General features: G+C 40.5%; 1 protein-coding gene across 15 annotated transcripts in view; it reads left to right on the plus strand.

Moving 5' to 3' along the window:
• Positions 1 to 555: 555 nt before the first annotated feature.
• SUV39H2 (SUV39H2 histone lysine methyltransferase) overlaps positions 556 to 21,163 on the plus strand; it is a 41,092-nt gene continuing 20,484 nt past the window's right edge. For 5 of the 15 annotated variants that reach the window (XR_013519534.1, XR_013519535.1, XR_013519536.1 and 2 more), the window contains exons 1-4: positions 556 to 609; positions 3,114 to 3,259; positions 17,694 to 18,365; positions 20,450 to 20,596. Coding sequence is in view for 11 of the 15 variants with exons in the window: in XM_054258467.2 (XP_054114442.1) it covers positions 579 to 609; positions 3,114 to 3,259; positions 17,694 to 18,365; positions 20,450 to 20,596 (996 nt within the window). In the remaining 4 variants the exon portion in view is untranslated. Of the gene's footprint in view, positions 1,182 to 3,113; positions 3,260 to 13,134; positions 13,365 to 17,693; positions 18,366 to 20,449; positions 20,597 to 21,163 lie in introns of all 15 variants that reach the window. The other 10 variants (XR_013519537.1, XM_054258469.2, XM_008999970.5 and 7 more) reach the window with 5 other exon arrangements.

Below are 21,163 nucleotides of genomic sequence, written 5' to 3' on the forward strand. Positions count from 1 at the left end.
ACACCTCACACCAACCAGTCGGAACCCCGGCGACGGGACCAAGCCAGCGGAACCGCTCCAGCCATGCCCACGAGCAGCCGCTTCCGAGGCCCGGTGCTCTAGGGGAGTGGTGTCGGGGGAACCCGACCATGATCGGCTGGGCTGCGGGCCGCGGAACCGGACTCGGCGGGCAGCGTCCCCGATTGCCTAGGTCCGCGCTGTCCTTGTCGGATCTCGTAGTGTGCGCGTGCTGCCGATGTAAGACGTCTCCAAAGCGCAGCGCGGGAAGGCCTGACTGACGTCCTCCCTCGTGAAGGCGCCTAACTGGCCGGGAGAAAGGAAAGGGCGCCGGACAGCACCCAGGGTCAGGGAGCCCGCGCGCTCGCCCCGCCCTGCTCCACGAGCTTGAGGCGCAGGCGCGCTGGCCGCCACGGCGGGGGCGGGGGTCAGCCTCCCTGACGTCAGGACGCCGTGCGGGTTCCATCTCCCCCCCACCAAACCCCGGCCCCCAAGTCCCGCGCGGGCCGGCCAGGGGCGGGGCGTCGGGCCAGCTGAGCTATCCCGTCAGACCGCGCCAGTTTGAATGAAAGCTCCACAAGATGGCGGCGGTCGGGGCTGAGGCGCGAGGAGGTGAGGCTGGAGCGCGGCCCCCTCGCCCTCCCCATTCCCAGGCATGCTCCCGAGGCCCGGGCGGCGAGGCGGTCCTGCGGGCCAGCCAGACTGTGATGTGGCGGGTACCTGCCCGCCGCGCCCCCGACTCCGGGACGCATGCTGAGGGCGCCTATCCTCCCCCAGGCCGCTGACCCGCCTCCCTGCCCCGCCGGCTTCCGCCGCGGAGGTGGGCACCTCGCGAGCCCGAGGCGCTCCGGCTGCGGAGCGTGGCCTCGCCGCCCGCTCGGTCTGGCCCCCTCTGCGTCGCCTGTGGCGGCTTTGGGCGTCGCGGCCGGTCCCCAGCTGGAGGTCTGGGGGTCCCGGCTACGACTGGCTCCTTTGTGGTGGTTCGAGCGGGGCGTGCGGCGTGCGCCCCAGCCTTTGAAGTGGGAGGCGGGAAGCGACGCCCGCCGCGGTGAACAGGACCTTAATATCAGAGGGGGAGAGGAAGTCGGGGCGCCTGTGTGCTAAGACAGGGAATAAGCGAGGAACCCCCCCCCAAGGCGGACACGCTAGGAGGTTGAGTGCCTCGTTGGAGATTCGCCCAGAAAGTGGGTATTTGAGGTTGCACCCTCTGGTTTACGGTAACTCTTCCACCCACCGGGAGCTTGGCGTTATTTCTGTGGACGCTGGGGAATTGGGCACCGAGCGCGCGTGGGTGTGGGTGTGGGTGTGGGCGTGGGGGGATGTCGGTGTCGCGCGCGCTTCGAGAACCTGGAACTTTTCAGTGCGTTGTGGAATGTAAAGGTGTTTGCAAGCCCGCCTCCTCTCCGCTTGGGTTATGACCTCATTATCCCTGAATTTTTCTTCCTTGGAGAATGGCAGTGGTGACTGAAGTAGCGGAACGTGTTTGTGGTGGTCATGAACTATTTAATTTTGTCGATGAAATCTTTTTCTACCTTCCTAGAGACTGTTGAGAGACGGTCGGGTTTTTTTAACCACGTGATTGCAGTTTTTTATGTTCACTTAAAAAAAAAAAATTCCCAAAGAGCGTTTCCGTTGCGAATTGTGTTTTGAACCTACGATCTGCGTAATGAGGTCAACTTTACACAAAACATCGTCTGGTTTTTTTGTTTGTTTTTGGTTTTAGGTGGAAGGGACTTACTGGGTCATTTCTCTCCCATCTCTGTCCTACCCCCAAACGACCACTCCAAAGCAATCAGCCTCTTCCCCCACATTTTCTGGGGGAAAATACCTTTCTCTTTATTGCTTTAGGATTGAGTCGTTTGCAGCCAGTGAGATGGTGGAAATTATGCTTAAGGGTTTCCGACACTGAAGTGTCTGTGTGAGGTGGGGAAGATGAGGAAAGGGGCAGGAAAGTTGCCTCTGACAAGTGTTCTCACTTCCCTGAAATTACCTCAAAACACAAAAGGTTATGCCAGCTACCTTGGAGAGCTACCAAGTGAAGCTTGAGCTTACTGATAGATTTTGTTTCGTAACGCCAATTTTCTCCATTTTTTTCCAGTGAATCTGACAGCCAGAAAGATTGAGACCTCACTAAAGTCACAGCTCGGTGGCCGAGTGATGGATTAGGGCAGAGAACTTTTGATCCTGTCTAGCACTTACCATGACACTAGCGCTAACACCAAATTTGTCCCATTTTCCTAAACGTGTTTGTTAATTTATACTTTAAATTCGGTGTTGTAGCTTGCTGCTTACAGAAATATGGGGGTCACATCTTCTGCAACACAATTAGTTTCTGGCTCTTGGAGGGTTGCTGATGATTATGTCTAATTTTCTTTGAGTTTGGTACATGGCTTATGTAAATTGAACAGTGTTTTAAAAGTTTGGCTTTAAAAACAATACAGTCAGTAAGTATTACAAAAAAATCGATATACTCTCCTTTTTTAAAATAACTCTTGAGTTTATTCACCTTGGTGACAATTTATTGCAGTATGAGTAAAATAAGTGGAATTAAAACGTCAAGCAGCATTTCAAAGAGAAAACTAGCATATAATGATAGGAGTTTGTAACTGTAGAAATATATTTTAGATTTCAGTTCATATTGTCCAGTTAAAAAAAATGAAAGTTACCTGTTAACAAATTATAAGACTGTTTTAAAGTATTTTAGGTGTGTTTTTAAGAATATGTGTCCTAGAGATTTACATTTTATTAAAATAGTAATTCTAGTCTTTGTAGAATACAGTGCAAGTAAAAAACATTACTTCTGTTGACCTGCATCTGTATATAATCTTAAGAAAGCTTATGGATATGAAACCTTTTCAGGTAACTTAATGGAAATTGCCTGATGTCAGTTAAACATAGTAGAATAGAAATCCATGAGAAAACCCAAGAACACCAGTTTAACAAAAGTTCCTTAATGTTTAACATTTTCTTGAAGACACGTAATTGGATTCTTGTCATAGGAATTTTTAGTCTAAAATTTCCTGTTGAAAGGTGGGCAATAGAGGTTTTAAGTTTCTCTTTTTTGTTTTAATTGAGTAGCTATTTCATTAGTAAAGAATTCTATTTTCTTATTGTAGCTTGGTGTGTGCCTTGCCTAGTTTCACTTGATACTCTTCAGGAATTATGTAGAAAAGAAAAGCTCACATGTAAATCCATTGGAATCACCAAAAGGAATCTAAACAATTATGAGGTGGAATACTTGTGTGACTACAAGGTAGTAAAGGTAAGGCAAATATCTAGCCCCTTACAAGAGACCTAATCAGACTTCAGTATTTCATTTTTCTGTAACATAAAAAGAACCTTAAGAGTAAGAAAAACTCTTCTTCATGTTTAAAATTCTAAGCCATGATAAATTTATATGTCCTATCATCTGTGTTGCCAAATAGCATTGAAAGGATTTTGAAGCATAAAATGTTCTTGCATTAGAATATTTTCAGTTGTTCGTATCACTCTACATCCAACTCTTGAATATCTCCCTGTGGATTACCAGAGCAAATGTTTGATCTCCGATTGTCTTTGTTTTGCTCCTGGATCATATTTCCCCACTATCACCTGAAATGAACGTACCATATCAAAGCAGTTTTAGTGTTACTGAATCTCAGGAACATCACCTTTGTATTTCCTACCAGCCTGTCAAACTCCAGATTTAGTCAGGTTCTAGGTGTAATAGAATGGCCTGGATTGCAAAGTCATTTCCAGCTTTTGTTTAGTACCTTAGGACTTAAGCTCACTCATTTAACTTCTGGAAGCCTTCCTTTATTGCTCTTAAAAAACAACAGAGTTGTTCTAAAAAGATTTCTTCATCTAAACTGTATACTTTTTAATAATTCGCCAGTCTATATAGCCTGCCTCTCTTTCCAAAAACTGTTTTGGACATTAATCTACCAATTCTATCACATAAGTGAATCGGGAATCCTGTAAGTTTTTATTTTCTTCTTTCATCTTCTGTATTGAATTAGTCACTAAATCCAATTCTTTCAGGTCCTTAATCCTTTAGTATCACTGCTCTTCCCCACTTAGTGGGATCTTATGCTCATGCATTTTACCCCGACTCTCAACATCTTTTAGCCCCAGTGATATGCCATCTCAGTTTACAAGCTGTGGACTGACCAGTCCAGCTGAGAATATTATACAATCATGCATATCAGTTCCGACATAACTTATTTCTGTTCTCACACTGCTCAATTCTACTTGACAAGCTTTTTATCTTACTTGCTTTTCCCATTCTTTTCAGCAGGTTTTCCAACTTGTATTACTTTTCTGGGCTTTTTCTTCTACCCCTTTCTCATTTTCCACTGAAGACCTCTCCTACCTCAGTGAAAAATAGGATCATTCATGTGTGAACTCTTCACCACCAACTGTTCACTCATTCTTACTTCCAGAGGTGTTACCATTTTTCTTTTTTCTTCCTATCCACCCCTTCTAGGAATTTTTTTTTTCTTTGAGATCTGGAGTCTTTACTCTCACCCAGGCTGGAGTCCAGTGGTATGATCTTGGCTCACTGCAACCTCCGCCTCCCAGGTACCAGCAATTTTCCTGTCTCAGCCTCCCAAGTAGTTGACTAGAGGTGCATGGCACCACACCGGCTAATTTTTGTATTTTTTAGTAGAGACGGGGTTTTACCATGTTGGCCAGGCTGGTCTTGAACTCCTGACCCGATCATCTGCCTTCCTCAGCCTCCCAAAGTGCTGGGATTACAGGCATGAGCCACCGCACCTGGCGGGACTTTTTTCATCTGTGGTGTCTTGTTTATATCAAGCTCTCTTTTTTTCACTGATACACAGTAAACATATTCATATCTTCCCTAACCTTCAGAGATCTTTTTGGCCTCTCCACTCATGCAAGTGTTTTCTTTTTGTACCACTCCACGTCCCATTAACTTTTTTAACAGCTTTGTTGACATACAATTCACATGATGTCATACACCTAATTAGAGTGTACAATTCAAATTTTTATGCTGGGTACAGTGGCTAATGCCTGTAATTCTAGCACTTTGGGAGGCCAAGGCAGGCAGATTACTCGAGGTCAGGAGTTTGCGACCAGCCTGGCAAACATGGTGAAACTTGTCTCTACTAAACATACAAAACTTAGCCAAGCGTGGTGCTGGGTGCCTGTAATCCCAACCACTCAGGAAGCTGAGGCAGGAGAATCCCTTGAACTCTAGAGGCCCAGGTTGCAGTGAGTTTACATAACACTGCATTCCAGCCTGCACAACAGAGCAAGAATGGGACTCAAAAAAAAAAAAAAAAAAAAACCCACAAATTTTTCAGTATATTCAGGGTCAATTTTAGAACACTTTTCATTATGCCAAAAAGAAACACAAAACCCCTTAGCTTTCACCCACTACCCCCAGACTTCTTCAGTTACCTTTCTGCCTCCGGCCCTAGGCAACCACTACATCTGTCTATCTCTGGAGATTTGCCTATTTGGACATTTCATATAAAGGGAATCATACCATATGTAGTCCTTTGTGATTGGCCTGTTTCACTCTGCATGTTGTCACGGTTCATCCATGTTGCAGAATATATCAGGACTTCATTCCTTCGTATTGCCAGATACTTCATTGTATGGATATAGCACATTTAACCTATTCATCACTTCATGGACATTTGAGTTGTTTCCATTTTGGAACTATTATAATGTTGTTATGAATGTTCGCCTACAAGGTTCTGTGTGCACATGAGTTTTCTTGGTTTTTGGGTATATACCTAGGAGTGGAATTGCTGGGTCATATGTTGACACTATGTTTAACTGTTTGAGGAACCACCAGACTCTTTTCCAAAGCACTGCATTTTACTTTTCCACCAGCAGTGTATGAGAGTCAGTATTTCACATCCTGGCAAATACATGTTATTATCTGACTTTTTGGTGATAGCTGTCCTAGTAGGTGTGAGGTGGTATCTCACTGTGGTTTTGATTTGCATCTCTCTGACTAATGATGCTGAAGATCTTCTCCTGTGCTTATTGGCCATTTGTATGTCTTTGGAGAAATGTCTGGTCATATCCTTTGCACATTTTAAAAATTGGCTTATCTGTTTATTATCAAGTTGGAATGGTTCTTCATATAGTCTGGATACAAATCCCTTATTAGGATGTGATTTGCAAAAATTTTCTCCCCTTCTGTGAGTTGTCTTTCCACTTCTTATTATCTTTTTAACCCACTTTATACTGATCTGTGCCCCTCAGTAACCTTTTAGTTGTCAAATTTGAAAACCTTGCATCTTATTCAACTTTTCCCCATTTAGGACTGTTGGCTACCTTTTCTTACCTGAAACTCTAGTCTGTGGAGAGATTGCCTAAACATTTTGGCTTTTGTTTATAAGTTGGGTGATCTTCCTTCAGCAGGTTACTTAGTCTTTCTTTCAGTTTCTTCATCTGTGAAAGAAGGATCATTATAGTACTATTCTCATAGGGTGTTACTCGCATTAAATGAGTTAATATAGATAGAACATGGAGAACAAAGAGCGTGTGGAAATTATACTATATGAGCATTTACTGTGGTTATTGTTACCACTATCCCCACTTTTTCCACCTTTTTTTTTGAGACACAGTTTTGCCTTACTGCCCAGGGTGGAGTGCAGTGGCACAATCTCTGCTCATTGCAATCTCTGCCTCCCAGTTCAAGCAATTCTCCTGCCTCACCCTCCCAAGTTGCTGAGATTACAGGTGCATGCCACCATACCCAGCTATTTTTTGTATTTTTAATAGAGATGGGTTTCATCCTATTGGTCAGGCTGGTCTCGAACTCCTGACATCAGGTGATTTGCTCACCTCGGCCTCCCAAATTGCTGGGATTACAGGCGTGAGCCACTGCCTCCGGCTCTACCTGTTTTTCTTACTGTTCTTTAGGAACCTCCTTTACTACCTCTTATCCGTCCCTCCTTTGAAATGTTAATAGTCTTCAAGGCCCTGTTTTTGGCCCTCTTCTCACCTTGTAGTTGCTCTGTAGGCAACCTCTTTCCCAGTGGTTTCCACTTGTATGTGTTTCGCTCATGATTCAGACTTTCGAGGCCTTGAGCCCTTTCTGGGCTTGATTTCAAACTGGATACCCTACAGGTACCCAAGTTCACATTCTAAACTGGACCTCTCTTCCTCCCTCATACCTGCATCCTGTATTAGTATTCTCTATCTTGTTTAACAGAAGCATAATTCTCCCACTTAACCTGATGATTTCGTATATCTTTAATTCTTCATTTCTTTTTGCCTCTAAATCTAATGGGTTATCAGATTATGCTATCTCTTGTCTCTGTCCTTTCTTGTTTGTTCCTGCTATACTTTGACAGAGAGGATTACTAGTAGTTACTTAGGGGTCTGTGCTTGCATTAAGGAAGCTACCAAGAATCTTGTACAAAATTCTGAATGTTGTAGTTCAGTTTCAGATCATCTTTGCTGTTTAGTTTGTTCTTAGTCATTCTTGCCAGTTCATCTCTTTTCTTGCTTCGGAATAAGTGACCTTCCTTGGCTCGCTTATGTCCTCAGTACCACACATACATCCCCCATTTCTTCTTCTACCTGGCACAGATACTGAATCTATAACCCAGCATTACTTCAGCATAGTACCTCTGTCTTTTTTTCTTTTTTCTCTTTTTCTTTTACAAATTCAGAGTAGGTGAAAGATCTTATGACCTTGTCTTTTTCTTGTGTGGCCCCCTCCTCTTAGCTCATGAAAGACATTGTCTCAGTACCATATTCCACCATGCCAATACAGTTGTTTCTTAAATCCAGCCATGATTGCATTCAAGCCTTGCTTTAGACCTTTTCATGGTTCCCAATTTCCCAGTCTCATCTCAGACACATTAGTGTGGGACCAAGGTTCTTTATCATCTGGTCACCCACCACCTTTCCAACCTCATCTCTTGTCATATATCCTATTTTCTGAAATTGTAATATTTATAGATTATTTCATTTATCGAAGATGTACTGAGCACCTATTATGAGCTAGGCACTGTTCTAAGCATTGGAATCATGGCTGAAGAACAGACACAGCTGATATTCTCATTCTTTGAACATATCATGCACTTTTGTGTCCCCTTTTCTCATCCAGTTCCCTCTTCAGAGTACTACCACTTCTCTTCCCTGCTTTGCAAAATATTACAGTTTGTACAATTCATTGCAAAGGTCACCACCTATTGGGGAACCACCTAACCTTTCACACTTCCAGCAAAATTTGTTGCTTTATGTTCAGGATTTACAAAGCACCATTCTTGCCACTGTTGTAGAACTTGTCACACTTCACGGCTTTGTTTGTATCTGATCTTCCCTGCTAAATCATCTGCCACTTGCAGCCTGGACTATGTCTCATCGTAGTCCTGGTACAGAACAGGTGTTTGGTCAGTGGTCATTTAATTGAATTGTCTTTTGCTTCAGTCATATTTCTAGGGCCTGCATTCACTGTTGGACTAGGCCTTCCTGGCTTCATGCTTAAATGATAGCAGCATTCTGTTGACTCATATCTCTTGTTTCTTTTTCTCATAGACTTAACAAATGTTTGAGTTTCTTCTGTGTTGCAGACACTACGTTAGGCACTGGGAATAGAAAGATTGATAAGAAACTCCCTCACTATAATGAACTCACAGCCTAGTGAGAAGGTTTGACAAATAAATAGTCCATTACAGTGTAGATGTATAAAAAGTGCTGTGGCAAACATCATTACAAGATCTGTGGGAGGTGCATTGGGTAGGTCACAGAAAGCTTCCCAGAAGTGATGTCCAATTGGAGCCTGAAAAGGCAAGTATTATAATCCAGTGTGGCTTCTGTCCAGAGAATGAGGTGGTAGGAAATGGACGTGGGAAAGAATGACAGGTGAGTGAAGGATCTTTCAGCCATCCGAAGGCAATGGGGAATTAGTTGGGAAGTTCTAAAGAGAGTAATACATCAGATTTGTAATTGAGAGAATGTTCTCTCTGCAAACAAGAAAGGGGATTTGTAGGAAGGGGAATAACATGTGCACGGCTGTATGTTCTATACAGCTGTCATAGTAACCAGGCCAGAACCAATGGTGCTTGGACTAAAGTATTAACAATGGCCAGGAAGAGTAGGCACATGGTTCTGTTTTGTTTTGTTTTGTTTTGTTTTGTTTTGTTTTGTTTTTAAATAAGGATGTAAAATTTATGTCTGTGGCTTGTGGTCAGAGGGTTAGGGTAGGGGTCTGGCAGTGAGGAAGCCAGGTCTAGGAAAATACAGATTTCTGATTTGGGCAGTGGTGTAGACAGTATTACTGTTCCCTAGGAATGCAGGAGAAGAAACTAGACTGGGCTTGGGGACCCATTTCCAGTTGGTTTAAGTTCCACTTAAAATGTGCCTCCCGTGTAGCTGGTATTACAGGTGTGCACCACCACGCCTGGCTAATTTTGGTATTTTTAGTAGAGATGAGGTTTTACTATGTTGATCAGGTTGGTCTCAAACTCCCGACCTCTGATTCACCCACCTCGGCCTCCCAAAGTGCTGGGATTACAGGTGTGAACCACTGCACCTGGCCCAAATGTACTTTCTTGAGGACATTTTAAGCAAAACAAACTAATTGGAAGTGAGGCTCAAATCAATAGTGAGATCTAACTGGAAACAGATCCTAAAGTAATTGGCAAAAAGATAGAGATGGAAGCCTTTGGAATGGATGCAGTTTCCTATTATGAACTCAACTGATGTTTACTGGCCATCTACCATGTTCTGCACTAGGAACTAGGAATCTGAGCAGTGAATGATGTTGGGGTATGGTCCTTGATGCTGTGGAGTTTATTGTTTAGTGAGGGTAGAAATACCTTAAATACAGTTGGACAAAGTACTTATTGTAGTTGTGGTAAGTGCTGACGTGACAGATCTGACTTATCCTGGAGAGATTGGGCAGGTATCCCTGAGGAACTGATGTTTCATCTTAGTACTAAAGGAAGAAAGGGATATGTGGGGGAGATTTTGAGGCAGAAGACAGCCTGACTTCTTCAAGGAGTAGAAAGAGGGCCTTCAAGGAATAGAGAGTATGAGTGGAAGGTAGAGAGCAGGAGGGAGTGTGATGAGGCTGGCAGGATGGGCAGGCCCCAGAGAGTGCAGCTCCTCATAGGCTGAAGATAGGATTTTGGACTTCCTCTTAAGGGCATAGAGAACCATTTAGTAGTTTTAAGCAGGGGAACAGCATGCTGAGATGTATCTGTTGAAAGCATGAGTCTGGCTGTTGGGCTCTCAATGGGTTGAAGGTGGCAAGAGGTGATTGGAGTAGCCCAAGCAAAGCAAATGTTTGCAGAGAACAAGGATGGAGGATGAGCCCTGAGGAGTAGGTGGGGACACTTGTAGGAAGAACTATCAGACTGAGACACACTAGCAAGAGAGGCCAGAAGATGCAAAGTGTAAATCATGGGAACCAGAGGAAAAAATGATACCAGCAGGAGAGTATTAGACAGCAAGTCAAAGAACTGGAAAGAATCTACTAAATTTAGTAATGGAGGGTTATTGATGCCCTTCGAGCAGCCTCTGAGAAGAGCTAAAAGAATGAATTGAATGAACCAGGCTGGGCACAGTGGCTCATACCTGTTGTAATCCCAGCACGTTAGGAGGCTGAGACTGAGTTCGGGAATTCGAGACCATCCTGAGCAACATGGAAAAACCCCATCTCTGCTAAAAATACAAAATTAGCCAGGCATGGTGGTGCATGCCTGTTAATGCCAGCGACTCAGGAGTGTGAGGCAGGAGAATTGCTTGAACCTGGGAGACGGAGGTCGTGGTCAGCCAAGATTGTGCCATTGCACTCCAGCCTGTGCAACAAGAGGGAAACTATGTCTTAAAAAAATAAATAACTGGAGTTAAGAAAGTAGAGTCAAGTAGTATGGAAAATTCTTCCGTGAATCTTAGCTTTTAAGAAAGCAGGGTTACTTACGTGGCTTATATGCGTGTTTTATAATTTAAAAAAATTTTTTTGAATAGACCAATGTGATAGTAATTTTTTGATTTTGAGGAGGTAATATATGCATGTAATTTTAAAAAGTCAACGTTATAAAAGGTCAGATACCCCATGACCTAGTTTCAGTCTCTCTTTCTTAGCAATTTAATATGTCTTTTAGAGATTCCCTACATATATAAGGGTGTATATCTCAAAGGAGGTTTAGTTTTATTTTGCTTTTAAAAAATTGAGCCTGTGTAAATGCTAGTGATAACCAGCAGAGGGAGATACTGAAGAGACAAGAAGCATTGACTTGAGAAAGTGCATCTCCTGTTTTGTCTGCATCTACCTTCTCTCTAGCTACATGGCCATGGAAGGCTGGAAGATAAGGCAGTTTATGCCTAGTGGTTTCCACTTTCTCTTTGCATTAGGAACAAAGGTCATACGCCACTGAAAATAACACAAGAGATAGGGGATGGAGACCTTGAGCAAAGTGGAGGAGGTCTGAAATAGCCAACTTTGGAAATGGAAAGAATTCCGTGGTGGGGAACAAAAGGGTTGTTACTATTAAGAATTTATATCAAGGGTCAAATTGGACTAAGGGTGTTATTGTAGTAGTACTTAGTCTCAGTGCAAGGTGATTTTTCTGCAGCATTGTTGTTGCTGCATCACCCCTTCACACAAAACTGTGGGTGTTTAAGATCGTTCAGTGAAGAACAGGGTCCTCTGTGCACATTGATGGACATGCACATAGCTTAGTAAGCTAAGCTAAGTAATAAATATTGCCTATAGCTTTGGTTTCTTAAAGTATACAGGTACTTTTATGTTTCGAGAACCCCCCTATACAGCATGGCACAAATTAACAATAGTCCACATCTGACAATAGATTAATATTCCTAAAACACTGATTGAACCTAGAGTGGGGAAGAACTAGAATAACATAGAAATCATTAGACTCTAATCTGTGGCTTAGAGATCAGGAAAACAGAGCTCTAAGAAAAGACTTTAACAATGTCCTGTGGCTCACATTTTACACTTCCTACTCTATGAGTTACTGCCATGAAAATTCAGCGATTTTCCATTGACTATAATAGTTCTGAAACCATGCTTCCCATGGAACTACTGGTGTTTTCATAATCAAATTCCAGTTACTTATTTAAAAATAGGGCCTCATTCTGTTGCCTCTTGTAGCCTGATCTTGGCTCACTTCAGCCTTGGCATCCCAGGCTCAAGTGATCCTCCCACCTCAGCCTCCTGAGTAGCTGAGACCACAGGAATGTTCCACCACATGCTGCTAGCTTTATTTTTTTTGTAGAGAAGAGGTCTCACTATGATGTCTAGACTAGTCTCCAACTCCTGGGCTCAATCCTCCTGCCTCAGCCTCCCAAAGTGCAAGGGTTACAGGTGTGAGCTGCTGTGCCCAGCCAGATTCAGGTTATTTTAATACTCATATTGAATATGATGATTATTTCAAAATTGGCAGAAAAAATTAACTAGTGGAAAGGCAAGTTTTTTGTTTTTTTTTTTGTCTTCCAAAGTTTTGGTGTTTGCTGCCACTTATTGGCTTATAGACAGGAGGTGACAAAACAAATATTGAGAAGCTATGAATTACTACCTCCGAGTTTATCAGCTTTTATTTCCTTTAAGAATTCATACAGTTACTGTTGTGATTTGTATATTGCATATCTTTTGGTTCTCAGATTTTTTTTGTTATATATTCAGAAACATTTAGTCAGAGCCTAAGATACAGTAGGCAGTTGTGCTCATTTTGGGCCTATAAAGAATAAGATTTCATCCCTTCCCACAAATAACTTAGAGTTTAAATTGGAAATTGGAACAAAAAGGAGTTGGCAGTGATCAGTTCTTTTTGGGTATGAGGAACAGGAAAGACTTCATAGAAGAAGTGATATTTACACTGTTTTAAAAGATGAGACAAGCATTCATTGGGCAGTGAGAAAGGCCCTCCTAATAAGAGAGAACTTTGTGAACAAAGCAGCAAAGGCATCAAAAGGACTCACATGTTGTTCATTGTGGCCAGTAGTGTGTGTTGTGTGAATGAGGCCATCACGGGAGATGGAGCCAGGGAGGCATCAGGGAGCAGTTTCAGAGTGGCTTGCTTTCTGAAAAGAGAACTTTGAACTTTATTCCTTAGGCAGGATAGAAAACCATTAACAATTTTTAAGCCAAAAAACAGCAGAATAACTGGTTCTGTGGATTTTTTGTTTTTACAGAAAACTATGGTAAAGAAGGATAGAGTGCTTGAAGCTGTAAGTCTGGAGTAGGAAAACCAGTGGAAGATTAATATAGTAATACAGGGAAGAATTGAGGGCCAGAAGTGACTGATGCTATAGAAATAGAGACAGGAAGAAGTCCACCTCTAAAGGAACTTGGTGATAATTGGATTGAGGAGAAGAAGGAATTGAGATAACCTGGGTTGTGGCTTGTGTGAGCAGGTGGACAGGTAAGATTCACCATGATGAGGAATACAAAAAGAATCCGATGTGAAAGGACAGTAGTGAGTTCCATGTGGACAGGTTGCTTTAAGAACCATCCGGTAGGCTATTGGATATATTGGGTTGCAGTTAAAACTTGGAGAGTCATCAGCATATAATTAACAATGAAATCCATGGGGCGATGAGGTCGTCTGAAGAGATCCGAGTAGGAAATCTCTAAACCCAGAATCTAAATATCCTGAAATTACCCAAAATGTTTTATATGTGGTTTTTGTTAGAGAAAGGTCCATTGCTTTCATCAGATTCTCAAAAGGGACAAACATGTTTATGTGAAAGGGGGCGCCAAACAGGGTCCTGAGTGTCTCCATCATGTAAGTGATGGGCTGGGGAAGCAGCCTCAGCAAGGAAAATACAGAGGAGCAAGAAGGAAGTCTAAGAAATGGTTAGATAGTGGCTGTTGCCTTAGAGAATCAAATAAGAGGAGGGCTGAAGAGTCCATGGGTTTGGCAATTAATAGATTTGTAAATTGTTGCTAACTAACAAGATGGAGTTAAACGTACTCCCCCAGAGGCACCATGGTTTCTGAGAACTTTAAGAACCACTGGTCTACAATAAAATTCAAGTGTCTCAGCCAAGGAAGTGTTATGGTTGTCTAAAATTTGCTCTTGCCTTAGCATTACAAATTTTAGCTTGTTTCAGCATTCCAAACCTTAAAGCTAGACATTTCCATCTCTTCACTATTTTTTGGTTATTTCATGCAAATCTTAGCTCCCAGCTTTTGCCCATGTTTTTCATCCTCTCTGCCATGTTCCCTACTCAATCAGTGCTCTCACTCCTTCACAGTGTAGTGTGTTCTGCTTTCTCTCTTCCCTTTTCTGATGGACCTGTATTGATTTCCCTCTTTATATTCTGGTGATAGTGTCTTACATTGCAATTTATTTCACATGTTACTGCTGCCTTTTCCCAATGAGGTTTTATTCCTAACGCCTAGTAATATATATATATCCTCAAACCCCCTTGTGGCCAAACTTTCGTATACTTACAGATTCTAAAATATTCGAATGACTTTAACTGACACCAAAGATGGGGGGAAATGTCTTTTTTTTTTGACAGGGAGTCTTGCTCTGTTGCCCAGACTGGAGTGCAATGGCATGATCTTGGCTCATTGCAACCTCCGCCTCCCAGGTTCAAGTGATTATCCTGCCTCAGCCTCCCCAGTAGCTGGGATTACAGGTGCCTGCCACCATGCCTAGCTAATTTTTTGTATTTTTAGTAGAGATGAGGTTTCATCATGTTGGCCAGGCTGGTCTCAAACTCCTGACCTCATGATTCACCTGCCTGAGCTGAGAAATGTCTTGGAGAAAAACTTCATATGATGTATTCCAAATTACATAGGAGTGATTTATAGATCATTTTTACCAGTTGGATTCCATTTCTATAGGTAATTAAGAGTTGATTACGTATCAGAATAAGATTGATATAATAAGCTTATGAACCTTTTGGCTTTTATTTGGCATTTTAGCCTGAAAAATTTTTCAAAGTGGAAATACCTTTTTTGGATTGTAAAAATAAAATATGCTTATAAAATAAAAGTTTACCAAGTTGAAGTAAAATCTTACTAATATTTCTCTACTATTCTGCCATAAGCATTTATATTTCGTATTTCCCGTTCATAAATTCAAATAGGTACTAATGTGATTAGCATACAAAATTTGGTCATTTAAAATGCATGTAATTCATCTAAAATTAAATACAATTAATTATTTTGGAAATAACTGCAGTGGCAGATGTTTTTAGTGTTCCTGGATGATTTAATCATTGGCTTTAATCCACCATTTCTATTTCTTTCATTGTTTGCTGGCAACATCTGGCATAACCCAAGGCTATGGTAGGAAAAACTGCAGCCAAAAAAAAAAAAAGAAAAAGAAGACCAGGATTGTATTGCTTTATTCTAGCATCAGTTTATAATTAAGAGGACTAGAGAGATTAGATGCTGCCAGTTGGATCTCATATCTGCTACAGTGTGAACAGATACCCACTAACAGCAGTACTGAATTGTAGCGGTGACTTGAAGGAGGGAGAAATCCTTAGGCCTTAGTGGGGTTCAATTTGAAAAATACTTAAATGCACGTCTAGGCTTTTTTTTTTTCCTGGAACCACAATATGTATTTCCACATACATATTGCACTTTTTGTGCATATCTGCACACCATCATTTAATCACATTTTGTAAGAGAAGAAAACTTTGACCCATTTTCAAAGCAAAGCAAAATTCTTTAAATTCACAAGGAATACTGCTTGTTGAATAGAATATAATGAAACAAGACATTAAGATGCAGATAGTGGGGATAAAATAAGCCCACTCCTGGGTGGGTGGTGCCTGGTTCCTGCACTCATGGTATTCCTCAGCCCAATTTGTGCCTCAGCAACATGGCAGATACCACATGGCTTAGACCTTTTGTCATTAATCTATTATGACTATTAAAACAAGTGTCATGGACATCCTTTATAATAAAAAGTGTCTTAACTTTTTCAGGGATAAGTAGTTATCTCAATAAGATTTTTCAGTGGCTTTGAATTAAAATAAGGTAACCGTCCAATGCTGTTTAATCACCTTTTTATTTCAGAAGATATTTTATGATTGAACGTTACTGCTTGGGCATGTGAATATGTTATTCCAGAAGACAAAGAATATCACTGAGACTTTCCTTCAAAATTTATTAGACACACTTGACTGCATTTATTTATTTATTTATTTTTGAGACAGAGTTTCACTCTGTTAGCCAGGCTAGAATACAGTGGCACAGTCTCAGCTCACTGCAACCTCCACCTCCTGGGTTCAAGTGATTCTCCTACCTCAGCCTCCCAAATAGCTGGAATTACAGGTTCCTGCCACCATGCCCAGCTAATTTTTGTATTTTTGTAATTTTGTCATATTGGCCAGGTAGGTCTCAAACTTCTGGTCTCAAGGGATCCACCTGCCTCAGACTCCCAAAATGCTGAGATTACAGGCATGAGTCACCATGCCCGGCCATAACTGCCTTTTTAAAAAGAAACTTAAGATGAACGTGGCATTGCTTTACTTCAAGGAAAGGAAACATAGTAATTGGAGTAAAAAGACAAGATACCATGCTGCCTTGTTGTCAAGGCATCGTGGCCAACACCAGTCTGAGGAATAAATCAGAATGTTCTTTGGTGGCTTAAGTGCCTGCTCTGTAATCCAGTCATGGGTGAGTCTAAATCAGCTAGAAGAAAGCTGTCCAATAGCAGTGTAGTGTAAGCTGCAGACGCCATTCAACATCTACGAATGTAACTGTCCATTATATCCAAAATATTATTTCAACCTATAATCAAGATTTTTTTTAAAGTTAGAAATACTTAATGGTTTTTGTTTTTTGTTTTTTTTTGTATAGTACTAAGTCTTCAAAATTCTGTGTTTTTTTATTACATTGTGTTTTGTTTTTTCGAGGCTGAGTCTCATGCTCTGTAGCCCTGGCTGGAGTGCAGTGGTGAGATCTCAGCCTCCAAGGTTCAAATGACTCTCATGCCTCAGCCTCCCTAGCACTGGGATTACAGGCACACACACCACAGCTTCCTAATTTTTGTGTTTTTGGTAAAGATAGGGTTTTCCTGTGTTGCCCAGTCTGGTCTTGAACTCCTGGGCTCGAGCGATCCACTCACCTCGGCCTCCCAAAGTGCTGGGATTATAAGCATGAGCCACCACGCCCAGCCTCAGTGTGTATTAAATTTGAAGCACATCTCAATTCAGACTGGCCACATTTCAAGTTTTCAGTAGTTACGTATGGCTAGTAATAACTGTATTGGACAGCTCATCTCTCTAGAACATCTAGAGAATGTATGCCCGTTATGTTGAGAAATGAGTTCCCTCGTATCTGGTGTATAATGCTAAGTTCTGGACATTAAGAATGCCTGCATCTATGCTGACCAAGTAAGCCACTAACCTAGGTCATAAAGAGTTAGCTAGCTTTGGGACCATCTGTTTCCGTGATCAAAATAAATACATCTCTATTTAACCTAAATCACCATTTAGTAACATATTCATAAGTTTCAGTACCTTTATCTTTTTCCAGGTAAAACTCTTTAGCCTCTTATCAAACATGTTATGCCATATCTAAATTCTATATTTTATGTAATAAGGAAAAATAGTTTTATTTGTATGATTTGTACTTCATGTGTTAGGAACCTGTTACTACATGTTCTGAACTATTAGTAAGAAAAATGGTAATGGATACCTTATTCTTTATGATTTTTAACTATTTTCAGTAAAACTGGGAAATAACCATCTGATTTGCATTTTATTTTCTTTTTTATTTTAAGGATATGGAATATTATCTTGTAAAATGGAAAGGATGGCCAGATTCTACAAATACTTGGGAACCTTTGCAAAATCTGAAGTGCCCGTTACTGCTTCAGCAATTCTCTAATGACAAGCATAATTATTTATCTCAGGTAAATAAAGGCAAAGCAATAACTCCAAAAGACAATAACAAAACTTTGAAACCTGCCATCGCTGAGTACATTGTGAAGAAGGCTAAACAAAGGATAGCTCTGCAGAGATGGCAAGATGAACTCAACAGAAGGAAGAATCATAAAGGGATGATATTTGTTGAAAATACGGTTGATTTAGAGGGCCCACCTTCAGACTTCTACTACATTAACGAATACAAACCAGCTCCTGGAATCAGCTTAGTCAATGAAGCCACCTTTGGTTGTTCATGCACAGATTGCTTCTTTGAAAAATGTTGTCCTGCTGAAGCTGGAGTTCTTTTGGCTTATAATAAAAACCAGCAAATTAAAATCCCACCTGGTACTCCCATCTATGAATGCAACTCAAGGTGTCAATGTGGACCTGATTGTCCCAATAGGATTGTACAAAAAGGCACACAGTATTCACTTTGCATCTTTCGAACTAGCAATGGCCGTGGCTGGGGTGTAAAGACCCTTGTGAAGATTAAAAGGATGAGTTTTGTCATGGAATATGTTGGAGAGGTATGTTAATTTGCCACATAGCAAATGATGGGTATGTAAGGTTTGTACTTTTAGAAAATTACCTTTTTATCTCTGTAACAGATTTGGTACATTTTGATATTTTCATTTGCAGATATGTAGAAATTCATTTTCAGATTTAGAAGAGTTCACTGGCATATTTAGAAATAAAAAATGAACAAAAATATATATTTTAACAATTCAGTATAGTCATCTTTCAACAAATATGCATTTCCACTCATGAAAGCTAGCATTTGTAAAATTTCTTTCTTTTTTTTTTTAAAGAGACGGGGTTTCACCATATTGGTCAGGTTGGTCTCAAGCTCCTGACCTCAGGTGATCCACCCGCCTCGGCCTCCCAAAGTGCTGGGATTACAGGCATGAGCCACCACACCCAGCCTGTAAAATTTAAAATATGACAACTTTTTTACCCAAAAGTCCTAAGAAGAAACTCAGATTTAAAACTTGAAAGTTGTAATTTCTTTCATCTATTTGACCAAATATGGTTAAGTGTAGTTGGCAGAACTCTGTTTTGTATCAATATGAAAGATAGTATATTGCATCCATAAGAAAATTAGACTGTGCATCTGTAACTCATTTTTGAACTGTGAAGACCATTCTCAAAACTACCAAATACTAGCAAATGTACTTTTATGCAAATCATATATATATAAATGTAAAAAATATTTATTTGCCACGTGTCACATACTGTTCTGAGCACTTGATGTATTAATTTACTAATCCTCTTCACAACTCAGGTAGTACTTTTTTTTTTGGGGGGGGAGATTGTACTATTATGTCCATTATTTTAGTGAAAGAAATCGAGCACCTTGCCCAAGGTCACATAGGTCACATAGTAATAAAATAAGCAAGATGCAAAGCTCAGAATCTTTGCATCTTGACCATATAGTCTTCACCATGGCACCACACTGCTTAGAACTGAAGGGTGAGTTAAGCTGTAACTAGAAGGATAAGAATGTGGCTGCAAATCTGAAGTTGTCAACTCTGGTTTTTTTAGTTGGAATTGGGTCACCTATAATTATCTGTATTCATCTAGAATTCTGAAATTAGATGTCTGTTTTAATTTGTTATACTTTTAAGACAGTGGTAAATTATTGTAAATTACTATTCAGTATACAACATCTTGCATAATCAAATTTTCTTTTCGTTAACCAAAATTTTAAGTTGCATTCCTAATGAGTGCAGCAGCCAAATTTGGTTGTTAACATAAAGTATTTTAGACACTTTTGGTTTCTTAAGCTGAGTATGTCATAAAACTGTGTTCTTAAGAGCAGAACTATAGATGATGCTTTTGGACTTACAGAATTTCATGAAAATAACCTATTCAACAAAACAAAGCTTTCCATTCCAGAGTTAACATAGCTTCTCCCCTGTATTTTTAACAATTTTCCATTTGTAACTGCATATAGATAACTTACAGGAAAAATGTGCCTGGATCATATTTAGACTATATACTTGCAGATTTAGTCCTTAACATTCAGTTGTGTCCTGTAGAGAGCTATAGCTTTTTGAACATCCTAATTATAATGAAAGTAATGCAGTGTCTCAAATCCTGCTTAAAAAGTCATAAATCATCTGGGTACAGTTAACCCCAGCACTTTGGGAAGCCAAGGCTGGAGGCTTACTTGAACCCAGGAGTTCCAGACCAGTGTGGGTAACATAACAAGACCCCCATCTCTACAAAAACTAAAACATTAGCTGGGTGTGGTGGTGTGCACCTGTGGTCCAGCTATTCAGGAGGCTGAGGCAGGAGGATCACTTGAACCCAGGAGTTGAAGGATGCAGGGAGTCATGGCACCACTGCTTTCTAACCTGAGTGACAGAGAAAGACCCTTTAAAAAAAAAAAAAAAAAAAAAAAGTAATCTTTTGCACTAGCATTTTTCCTCTCCTCATTTTCCCACCTCTTTCCATCTGATTCTTAGTTTGTGTGAATGTTTGCTTTGATGACCCTTGAATTTCTTACTTTTTAAATATTTGTAGGCATTCACATATTAATAGGTATGTAGATGAATGCTTCTTTAGTTCAACAATAGCTACATAATATACTATAGTTTTTTCCGTTTAGGTAATCACAAGTGAAGAAGCTGAAAGACGGGGACAGTTATATGACAATAAAGGAATCACGTATCTCTTTGATCTGGACTATGAATCTGATGAATTCACAGTGGATGCAGCTCGATACGGCAATGTGTCTCATTTTGTGAATCACAGCGTAAGAAGACATACATAAACTTTAGACACAACTAACAATTCAACCTAGTACTATTTTCCATAGCTACAGATTAATTGTCTTGAGGCTACATATCCTTTTAATTTTTCCAAAATATGTATTTTACAATGAGAGTGGCATCTGTTAAGTTATGGTATTTCGCAAAATAGCATGTATTGCTGTATTAGGAAAATTAAATATTTGAGGTACCTACCAAATATTAATAGCATGTATTTTGCGAAAGTCTTTACATGTGTTACTTCACTTAAACTTTGTACGGTAGGTATTATTTTTATATCACAATGAGCAGAGCAATTAATAGGTGAAATGTCCAAGAATCACACACAACTTTGTTTCTTAATGGAAGTTAACACAACTAAATTTTAGGATGTACAACTAAAGGTAAATGTATTTTTAAAAAATGTAAACGTTAACTTTTTATAAAATTTAAAGATTTGTAGAGTATTTATGTAGGGTTATTTTTCTAAATTATAAATTAGTATTCTTCCTTACCTTTTAATGTTTGAAAGCACTTAGAATATAGCTGGAACTTAACTGCAGAATCCTGGA

Source organism: Callithrix jacchus, chromosome 7, assembly GCF_049354715.1.
Source record: "Callithrix jacchus isolate 240 chromosome 7, calJac240_pri, whole genome shotgun sequence".
In the NCBI taxonomy this organism is placed as follows: Eukaryota; Metazoa; Chordata; class Mammalia; order Primates; family Cebidae; genus Callithrix; species Callithrix jacchus.